Source organism: Crocodylus porosus, unplaced genomic scaffold, assembly GCF_001723895.1.
Source record: "Crocodylus porosus isolate Cpor-Errol unplaced genomic scaffold, CroPor_comp1, whole genome shotgun sequence".
NCBI classification, from domain to species: Eukaryota; Metazoa; Chordata; order Crocodylia; family Crocodylidae; genus Crocodylus; species Crocodylus porosus.
In genome coordinates, this window is record NW_017728949.1 from 35,755,809 (window position 1) to 35,767,216 (window position 11,408).

The following is an 11,408-nucleotide window of genomic DNA, read 5'->3' on the forward strand; positions in this document are numbered from 1 at the left end:
CCGCCGCTGCTGCGGGGCATCTTCGAGGTGGGGAAGAAGAGCTGCGACGTGGTGCTGAGCGCTGGGCGGCTGCGCTGGAGCCCCATCCAGCCCGAGCGCCCCGCCGGTGAGCCCGAGCCCGCGGCCGGGGCGGGGGCGAGGGCCGGGACCGGGGGTCCTTCCTGCCGGGACCCCGGCTGAGGCTGGCGGGATTTGGATTCCCTTGGGGGCAGGGGGCGCGCAGGGTGCAGGTAGGATGGCCTGGCGGGGGGGCAGCTAAGAAAGCTACAAGCCTTCCTTAGGGGGGTGCCTGAACGCAAACCCCTGGGGATTGCAGATGTCCAAACAGGATGGGGAGCTGGCGTCCACATCTCAGAGGGGGACACTGTGCAGAGCACCACTGGCAGCACGCACTTGGGTCTCTATGCAGCTCTGCCTGGACACAGCATGGTTTTGGGGGTGGAAGACAGCCCCGTAACCCCCTTCCCACTCAGAGACGGCGAGTTTGGTTAGAGCCAGGCATGCCTGATGTGCGTTGGGAACGTGGGCCAGTGCCCACCTTATTGTGGGGGCCAGTAAGTGCACAGTAAGTGATTATTGGAAACAGCCAAAGAAGAAAAGAGGGATGGGAGTAAAGGTCAAATATTCAGAGTGAGTGCACCGTGGGATGGTATGGAGCAGAGCATGCTGGGCAGTGCCCACTGGCCCTTGAGCAAGTCCAAGGAGCCAGTCGATACTGCCCAGAGATGTGAGCAGTTAAGGGGCTGGAAGACAGCCCCACAGTCATTTGGGGGTCCCCTCGCCAGAGCCCTCCTTCCTGCTCAGATCAGCGGCAAGTTTGGCTCAAGCCAAGCCTATTTGCCACTTCAGGTGTTTGTGAGTGAAAGGCCCGCCAAGTGAAACTATAAGCCCACCTTAGAAAGGGAGGCTACTGGGAAAGTGGGAACTAATTCCTTGGGGCAAATTATAACAAAACAGAAATGGGACTGGTGTTCAGAGGTTTAAAACAGGTGCACCAAGGGAGGGGGGACACTGGACAGTGCCTACTAGCCCTCTAACCAGTCCTAAAGATATCACTCTAAGAAAACCTTGCCTCTTGCATAATTCCTGGACCATTGTGGCTACAATATCACTCTAACACTACTATATCATTACAAAAGGGCATATTCTTAATATGCAGTTAAGCGTTTATTTTAGTCAGACAGCTATTTCTGTAGCATGTTCTCTCCGGTATATAGGGAAGAGGGGACTCTGTACTTATTATTGGGATAGCCAGATCATCCGTTCTCCTTTAGAGCTGGCTGTTGGATAGGAAACAAGTGCCACATTTCGTAAGTGTAGAGTTGGTTATTGTATGAGGTGTTGAAATTTACATTGCTGTAGGATGTTGCTATGGCACCATCAACACATGGGAGTCCTTAATGATACTGATAGGAAGGAATTTTGTGGAATGGCATTGCCTACAAATAAATCCAGTGATTTTAAATATACTAGGCTAGGTTTTCTTCCTGTTACAATGGCATGCTCTCTTTCAGGGTGATTCTCTGCACATCCCATACATATGAAATTCTTTGAATAGCATTGCAGAGCTTCAGCAACTTTCTGGAATGTAAGGGTTAATGGGTTTTTTACTGCATCAAACACTCAGAGTCAAAGTCACTATGGTTATGTCTAACAACACCTTTTGAAAGAGCTTGGGCATGTCTCAAAGAAATAAGCTCCACCCATTTGCACCTGATCTTCATGTTCCCATTTTCAGAGTAGATACAGCTACTCCTCGCTTAACATCATAGTTATGTTCTTGAAAAATATGAGTTTAAGCTAAATGATGTTAATCAAATCCAATTAGGTCACAGTAGTTACCTACTAGCAGGCAGTGGCCAAGCAATGTTATAACTGAACATTGTGCAGCTTTAAATGAGTATGTTCTCTAATAGATCAGCGACATAATAACGAAGCAAGGTTAACCAGGACAACTTTAAGTGAGGAGTACCTGTAGCTTAGAGGCCTCTAGCAGTGCTGGTGCCAAGTGCAGCATTTCTCAAGTATATTGCATGTGCAGAACGATCAGACTGGAAATCTGTGCATTTTGGCACATGGACCAAGTAGGAGTGAGCAGGATGTATTTTTGAGTTCATCTCCATGTTTTTTCAGAAAGTAGTGTAAGGTAAGGCAGTGTTCTCTTGTACAGTGCACTCCACTTACATGAATAGCCTCTGGACTGAAGAAAAGGCTACAGTTATCTAAATTCAGTGTAAAAAATACATCTGAGCTATAGCTGGGGTGTCAAACTCATGCCTGTGGGTCAGATGATTGGTACAGGACTGGTCTACCAGCCAGCTAAATGGCACATGGCCAGTACTGTGGCCTGGATTGGGCTCATGCAGCTGTCCCTTCCCTCATGCCATATCCAGAGCATACAGTGCTTCCTTTGGGAGGTGCCCTGCATGCAGCACCTGCCCAAACTCTTCAGGACACATACCACACATGGTGCCTGCTCCAGCCTCTCTGGGACTTCCACTGCATGTAGAGCCCACCCCAGACTGGCTCGTGGGGAGTGCCATGTGCGGGACATGTCCTAGAATAGCTGGATTGGGTATTATGTGTAGCACACATCCTGAAGTGACTGGGAGGGTGACAGTGCATGTGACACATGTTCCGGAGCCTGTGTGGGGATTCTGGTCCAGTGCTCACCACATGCTGCATGTGAGTCCATTCTGGGCCTGGGGGCAGCACCAGGGCTAGATAATAGGGGTGCACTGATAGTGATTTTTGGGGCTGATACCAATAGCCAATTTTTAAGGAGACATATCAGCTGATACCTATCTGATTTCTGATACCAGCCAGGCAGCTTGGAGAGCTGCATGCAGCTGGTAAATCTGGTGTGGGGGGGCAGATTAAGGCCCCTGCTGTGAGGGAGGAATGGGGCAGGGGCTGGGGCAAGTGCTGGCCAGCTGAGGTGGGGGCAGGAGAGAGCCATGGCTAGTCTGGGTAGGGGCAGGAGGTGTGGCTCCTGCTGCTGCACGCTGCTTGTCTGGGAGCTGCTCGTGTGGTGCCCTCCATCGCTGTTCCTGCCATTTGTCCAGGAGAGTATTGGGGGGGGGGGATGTGCCCCCAGATCTGTGTGGGGCAAGGTGGGCTCGGGCCGGGGCTGCACGGTGATCTTCCTGGCCTGTTCCATCCTGTGCAGGTCTGGGGGCACATGACCGCCCGCCCATGCCCACCCATATGAGTGGTGGGAGCCACCGGATGGGTGGGAGCTGTGGTGGGAGATGCCGGACGGGCGGCCAAGCGCTGGACAAGTGGTGTGCAGTGGTTGGAGCAGCCTCCCCCCTTCCCGTATCCCCTGGATGAGCCATGACTTTGTCTTGTGCCCCCTCCGCCCCACCTGGGCATTGCTTGCCCCAGTCCCAGTCCTCTCCCCTCCCCATACCAGACTTAGCAGCTGCACGCAGCTCTCTAAGCTGGCTGCCTGTGCTCCTTGCTGCCTAGGCTGTGCTCCTCGCTGCCTATGTACTGCGTTGTGGCTGTGCGCAGGCACAGACAATTATCGGCCACATCAGGCTGATTTCTGATATGATGAATTTTCTTTATACTGGTGCTGATCAGATATCGGACTGATGTATTCATGCACCTTTACTAGATAATGGGGCTTCATGGCCTGGATCCACTCTGCAGGCTGGTCTTTGACATCTCTTACAAGATCAGCCTGGTCTAAGCTTTTTGCACTTCATTAAGGAACATTCCCTTGTCTCTGCAATTCCTGTAATTGCAACCTTAAAATTGAAAGGACCTTATCAGATCAAGGCTACTGTAGAAGCTACTTTAGAAGCTTGAAAGGGAGTCTTTAAGTCAGTTTTATGAATTATACAGTCAAATAAAGTGCAGTTACATTACAGGATAGGCACTGAGATTGAAGAGTGCTTGTGCACTTGAGGTTTATGCACTTAAGCAATATGGAGGTAACAAGTTTGTTACAGTGTAAACAATCAACAACAAATTAGGATGGGATATAAGTGAATTAGATGAATAGTGGATAAAAGTATAAGTGGGATGTGCGGTACTCCAAGTGAGCTTCTAAAATGGAACCAGTAGCTGCATCAGCACAACTCTGGGTTGAGTAGCTTGGCTGAGCAACTGGGCTTAATTAGTCTTGGCACAGCAACGTACTGACATGGCTTTGCTGCTTGCATTCCTGAAGTAATCATACATAAAGGTAGTTTGGTGTATTTCTTTGTGGAGCTGCCTTGCAGTATAAAAATGTAAGTTAAAGTGCTGTATAATACTGTCAGTAAGCTCTATTCCTTTTCTTCTACAATTAATTACAGGGAAAGGACCTCTTCCTAGGTACAGTGATTTAGTTATTTTATCGATACCTATAACTTTATCTTCCATTATTTTCTAGTTACTTTCTTTTAGTACCAAGGCCTTCTTGATACTTTTTAGCTCCTCTTTTCATTGTACCTAGGAAGGCTTCTTAAGATGTAGATAAGAAGGGTGGATTTAAATAGAGTGTTATATTAATCTGTGTTTACAGAAATAGAAAGGTATTTCTATTTGTTTTGTTAGGAAAGTATGTTATTTGGAATGGTACTCAATATCAGACTTTTACATCCCGAACTCACATTGATAGGCATTCCAAGTTCCTCTTTTTACTCACCAAGAAGGCTTAAGAAATCTGCTTCTTGGCTTCTGTAAAAGGAAGAAGTATGTCATCTTGACAGCCACACAAGTCATGGATGACTTCAGCATAGAAGAAGTTGGCATGAAAGGGATCAGGATCCTGGCCTATGTTGTCTAAGTCTTGAATGGGCACTGAGATCTCATTGAGGTCTGAGAATTGGGCCTACCATTCCTGGCGCTATATTTGTGTTCAGGACTATATCAGCTTCCCAGAAACTCAGTGTGTGTTTCTTTGACATCAGAATCTTTTGTCCTAAGCAGGCAGACCTAATTTACCAATTGCAAAGACTCTATATTACCAAGGGGTTTTGTTTTAGTGGGACAATCAAGTACTTCCTTAGTTCAAGGATCCTCCTTGACTGCAAGGAAGTGCCATGGAATGAGGTTGTCATTGTAGGATTATTTAGTCCTGTACTTTAAGGTTTAAGCACACTCAGTTTCAGGTTGAAGATGCTCAATATTTCTATTGCTAGATATGCCAGTTACTGTTCATGAGGGTACTTGCAGTTGATCAAAATAGATCCAAAGAATGTGGCCAGTTTCAGTGAGAATGAAAGCATCACATCCTTGAGGATGGAATTATCAGGTTTCTTTTTAGTCTCTGGAGACCATCCCAGAATGAGGCCAGGATGTTTATTTGAATAGTTATGGTGTGATCCAAATCTTTCCTCCCCAGAGGAATCCCAGTGTTCTTTTTCTAGAGACAAATCTTTGGAGACTTTCATTTCCTCTTTCCCAGATACTGTAGCTCAGTGCTCAGGAATGTTTCTCCATATCTCCTTGATGTACTGGGCTTGGCTTTGAGGAAAGTGGAAAGTTATAAGCTACTGCAGATTCTCCATATCTCCAGAAAGTTAGTGATAGCCAGGGATCCTGGTTTTCTCTGATTAAAAAAAAAAATCCCTAATTTTAGGGTTAAAAAAAGTAACTGAGAATTTATTTTATTGGATCCCTGGTGATAGCTTCTTTTATCTGTTTCCTTGACCATTGGCTATCAAGAGAAAATACCTCTTATTCCAGGGGCAAGCACTTCTGTCTTATTTTCCTGAAACAGAAAGTAATTTTCCAAATGTGTTCCATTCCTGCCCAAGTACTGTTATTTCTGCTCACCCTGGGCTTCCCTTACAAATATTAATGTGCTCAAATTTCTTCTTGGTGTTCGCCTCTGAGAAATTCTCAAAGCAGGCAACTTTATCCCTTTCTCTGCTTTATCATGAAACCCAATTGAGTCCTTCCATGTGTGGAACCAGTTGGCCCAAGGGGCTGTCTTTGTGGGACATGCCAATGCCCTTGTATTAGAGGGATTAATTGGTAAACTTGTTTCAGCTACACCTTGTTTCCCCCTCCTGGTGGTTTCTATTGCCATTCCCCTTGGAAATTCTGGAAGCGCGTGTGTGTGTGTGTGTGTACTCTCTCTTAGGATCTTTTACAAGCTCCCAGCTGCCTCTGCTCTTCCCATTTCAGCTACAGTTTTACAGTTTATAGAGAGTGGAATCCCTCTGTTCCAGGTGTGGGCAATTATTTGGCCTGGAGGGCCACTTAAAGAGTTTTGTTAAGCTGTTGAGAGCCAGGGGGGAGGGATAAGGAGGGGCCAGGGAAATATCAATTGATTCTGTCTATCCCATTGGCCTCTGCCACAAGTCTGAGGAGCAAGGGCTGCACCCCACACTGCTCTGGTCTGCTGCAACTGGGGCTGGGCTGCACAGTGTGCAGACTCCTCAGTCCTCCCTCTCTCCCTTCCAGCATCTATTTCTCCCCTGCTCCCATCTGGTTTTCTGTTGGTGATCACCGGCGGCAGGGCCTGCATAGGAACAGGGTGCGATGTACACTGAGTAGCTGTCCTGGCTGCCCGCTGTAATGAGCTGCTGCTGCCACACTGCACCCAGAAAGTTGGGGATGGCTGCCCCAAGCTGAGCTCTCACCACAGCTGGCATGGATTCACTTCCTGACAGCACCAGGCAGCAGGTGGGTGGGTGGAATGGCTGCTCAGTGCTCTGAATTGTGTCCCGTCCCATTTGGGCCTGGCTGCTGGTGGCTACGGTGCCAGGGCTGTGTAGCTGTGGCATCAGCAGAAAGCTGGGCGGGGGTGGTGAGGGAATGAACGTGGTGCGGGGAGAGCAGAAGAATCTCACAGTGCCTGGCCTTGACCCAGCTGTGGCGGAGCAAAGCAGCATGGGGTGTAGCCCTCCCTCCCCAAGGTCCCCAGGCTAGATAGGATCAATTGGTGGGCCATATATGACCTGCAGGCCATATTTTGCGCGCTTCTGCTCTATTCCTATTAGAGAGCAGTTCATATGACAAAGGATGGATGGACTTAGTCTGAAAGAGACCAATCACTCTATGGTTTGTTGTTTTCAGTAATATAGCAAGAGAATTCTGGACCCTCTTCTAAAGCGATGTACAGATGTTCAGTTTCTCCTGGGAGAGTTGCTGTTTTCCTAGTAGACACCACGAGTCTATAGACATTTAGGATTTTTCTCCTAAAGCAAAATTGGCTGTTTCAGGAGATAAATAACTTGGGAACAGCCATGGTTAAATGGCTCCTGGGAGAGCAAACTTCTAGACACATATCTTCTGAGAGAAGCTGTGGCAGCCCTCTAGCATCCCAGGACGCTTTGCTTCCAGCCCTTCACACTGTGTCACTTAAGTTGGAATCTACTGTTCCAGCAAAGCAGGGAGACCCTCTACAATCCCCTCATTGTGCTTCAAAGAGATACTTCGTCTGAGAAATTCTGAGATGGCCAATCAGGGTTGTCCTGTGTGCTGTTGCTGCCAGGTAGTCAGAGAGCTGAGATGTGTGTGCAGGAACCCCCCTGGTTGCTCAGTAGCTCTGTATTTAGGGGTTTTCCAGGTAAGATTTTCTATCAGGAAAACAAACTGAGGTAAATTCTCCTGGATCATTTGAACATGTGTACGCTGCCTAAGATATCATTGAGGGAACTTGGCTCAGAGCAAATAGCTAACCAGAATGATGGGCTACCTGCAGGCTTTTTCTAGCTTCTGTCCATGTGATTATTGGTGCATCATGAACAATAATTAGTGAGGAAAGAAAGATTTTTTTCTTCTGGGGATCTGATTGCAACCTGAGATGGTTTACCTACTTGCCCTGGACATCACTTGATAGAAAAGAAATGAAACTACCTGAAATAGATTAGCATATTATACCTGTGTTATAACACCAAAACAATAGAAAATGATAGATTTTGGTGGGAAAAAATCTGTTAACTTTTAAGGAAAAATGTTTGGAAAAGGTCATTTAATCCTTCCAGTTGATATTAAAAATGTTTAAAGAGAACTGTAATACCCGTGAAACATATAGGATTAACAGCAATGGAAAAGGTAGTGCATCCTTTCCTATTCTGTTTCACCTATTCTTTTCCTTGTTCTGGGTAAACTCTTTGTGGCTGAAAGAGGATTTAGTTCCTCATGTGCTTCAGTCTTGGCTTCTTTCTTAAGACGGCCAGAAGTTATCTGAATTAATCTTTAGTTTAGTATTGATTTCGAAATGCAGGCACTTGTCTACTAGAAAATGGACAGAGATTAGCGCTGGCTTGAGGGAGTTCTGGTATCTATAAAGGAGGGGGCTTTTGAAAATTAAAGATATTTTAGAATATTAAAAATTCTTTGGTATTGAATACCACTTGACCTAGGAATATGAAACAGTGCTCATTGCTGCATCAAAATGCTAGCTGCTAGCATGGGTTGGGCTTGGAGGTGCTACACCTCCAGAGTAAAGTAGCTCCCTGTTTTGCATAAGCCACTTCACATGGTCAGCTAATTTAAGGTTAAGTGAAACTAAGATACCTGGAGTTGCTTGGAGGCAAGTAATTTGATACTGAACATATGTTTTAGTAAGAAAGCAAAGGCCCCCTCATATTGCTTATGTACATAATGCATACATTGTAATGGATATATTTGTTAAAAATAATTTTGAAAAAGTAGAATGTTTTTAAAAGCATGAGGAGAATAAAATCAGTGAAATATCAAAACAACAAAAGAGTTAGTAATAAAGGACTTAGAATTTATTCTGAGTGAATAGTGACCTGCTGCCAAAGCTATTTAGGAGCAGATGCAGGTGAAATAGATACCAATAGTCTGTTTGGAATAGCTAAAGTAAGACATCTGTCAGTCCATCAGGAATAATGGAAACAGGAACGGCCTCTTGCAAAATGTGAATTATTGAATTTATTAGTTGATCAAAGCAGAAGCTTCTGATTTGGCTGCTGATGTATAGTGAACATATTTTCTTTAATGTTTAAATAAGCAGCTTTTGGACTGGCCAAATACAAAGAAAATGTTTTTGAGCAATGGATGGAAAAATGAGAAATATCAGTTATGTTTTATAGTAAATAATGTATTGCATGGTTTAATTTTCCTTTTTAAAATTATCTGGTTATTTTAACATGCATGTAGAAGGAACATTTATGATACTCTGGAATTTTGACACTTTCTTGAGATAAACAAAACTTAATTGAACAGAATTTAATAATGTTTAATATAGGTAATATTGTAACTAGTACAGAATTGTTTAATATCTATCTGCATCTCCCTTGTACTCATGAGCTGCTGCTGCTGTTGTTGTTTTAAAAACTATTTATGTAAGATGATAAAATGTCCTGAATATCTTTAGTTTTTTCATTTATCTTCTGCCATATTTAGGCATAACTTTTTATTTTTTCTAAAGAAATTTGAGATCTTTCTTACCTGGTTGGTTGCGCCAAAATGTTGGCTGACTAATGTTTTTACTTTTATGGACTTCCTATAAAAGGCATGAGTTCACAAATCTCTCTGCACATGTTGAACAGAATCAATGTATGCTGAGTGCTTCTTTGTGCTTGCCTATGTTTTGCATGCCTCTTCATGAATTGCATTTAGGAAGGAGGGATTAAAATGCAAATATAAAACAAACTATGTTCCTCCAATCACATGCATTTTAAAGAGAGGTAGTTAGCCCTGTTAGTCAGGCAGAAAGTCAGCTCTTGAACACTTGTGCATTTCTAATTCATTTAGTTTATAAAATGCATCTCTATCCTGCTTTCTACATGTGTTTAAGTTAGTCTGTTGGGACTAGTTAGGTACTTTAAGTTACATTTGTGTTCAGGATTGGGATCTAGTGCTGTTTGGATACAGTAGGTAGGGCCTTAGTGTTTGTCACTTGAGCCACTTAAAGGAATCCTTATTAGCTAGGACTTTTTAATAAGTAGAAATATTTCTGCTGGATCTAGGTTAAAGAACAAACCTTTGTGGGTTTTTTTAAATTAAAATTTTAGATAAAATATGTTTTTGTGTGTGGTGGTAATTTTTTTCACTAAATCATTACGCTTCATAAATAATTGTAAGTACTAGAGTTTTAAGTATGCTTTTTCAGCAATATGTTTTGAAGCAATGATCTTATGCATTTTCTTGGGAAGTGTTTTTATGTATTTAAAGGCAAAGAATTCCACAGTGTGTTTACAGGTGTTACTCGCATTCATTCCTAGTCAGGACAAGTGACGAGACTGATTGTTTGTTAAGATTGCTTTGTATTGTATGTATTTGGGACATGAGTGTTTGTCAACATTTCAAAGCTGTTTGAAGAAATGCTACCCCCACTGCAATCAATGATAGTTTCACCCCCTCAGTACTTTCTTTTTTGAACTGTGGTACTTTCTGGATTGATAGAGACTCAGGGACATTGGTGATTGTGGGAAAAATCCAGTTTGAATGGACAAACACTAGTGTTGTAGTACAAGTCATTGTTGTACTTGCTTTTCATGAGAGTTTTACTTGTATTTGATCAGTCCTATGAATTTATTATGCTGCTGTGGCTGAAATCTTCAAATATATAATCTTCAAACACTCCCAGACACCCCCCCCCACACACTTAAAAAATATATAAGTTTCTAACATAATCCTTTTTCTGATTTTCTCCACTTTGCAACAGCAAGAATCAAAATCTAGGTGCCCTCTTCTGTGGTCAGAACAGGGCCGTCCCTAGGGGGGTGCAAATCTGGATGACTGCCCTGGACCCTGTGGACAGTCCTGTACAGGATCCGCTGCTGCCAAGCACCGCTGGCTCTGCTGCCACTGCATGCTCCCAGCTCCGGCCACTTGCCACCCCTCCCTCTTCCCTCTCCCCCTCCCCGGGTCCCACACACCCGTAGGGATGGTGGTCAGAACGTTAAGTTCTATGCAGTGATTATTTCTGGAACTTGTCTTAGTTTCCACCTAAGTGTTTCTGAAGGAATGGAGAGTGTGTTGTCCTTTGTGGAATAAATAAGGAATTTGAGTCCTGGAGTCTGCTTGGGAGAGCTAATGTGGCCACGGTCAAGTTCATAGAGGTATTGTGTTCCTGTATTGCAGGCCAAATCCTTGCTTGCCCATGCAGTATACCACTGCCACCTGTTTTCTAGTGCCTCTGAACCACTGTGTGTGAGAAGAAAATTTCCTTGTATAATATTGATTTGGTATAAGTTATGATGATAGTCAGCAAATAACTACCTTGAGACAGGAATCCTAATTACTAGGGCTGTGCAAAGCTTTGGGTAGTGATTTGATTTGGCCCAATTCAGTGGCTGAATCTCTGAATCGAATCAGGGGACCAATTAAGAGGTCTGAATCGATTCAAAGCTCTCCTAATCTTCAGCGATGATTTGGACAGTCCCTGGTGATTGCAGCAGGGAGCTGCAGCCACTCCGAGCTGGTAAATACTAGGGGCAGGGGCTTGGAGCTGGTGGAGGGGGAGGGGACCATGAGGGTACCCCTGC

General features: G+C 44.5%; 1 protein-coding gene across 1 annotated transcript in view; it reads left to right on the forward strand.

Annotated features, from left to right (window-relative positions):
- Positions 1–6: 6 nt before the first annotated feature.
- CERKL (ceramide kinase like) overlaps positions 7–11,408 on the forward strand; it is a gene marked incomplete at its 5' end in the record, with an annotated part of 103,712 nt that continues 92,310 nt past the window's right edge. Inside the window, one exon of the mRNA XM_019554101.1 lies at positions 7–106. Coding sequence (XP_019409646.1) covers positions 7–106 — 100 coding nt within the window. The remainder of the gene's footprint in view (positions 107–11,408) is intronic.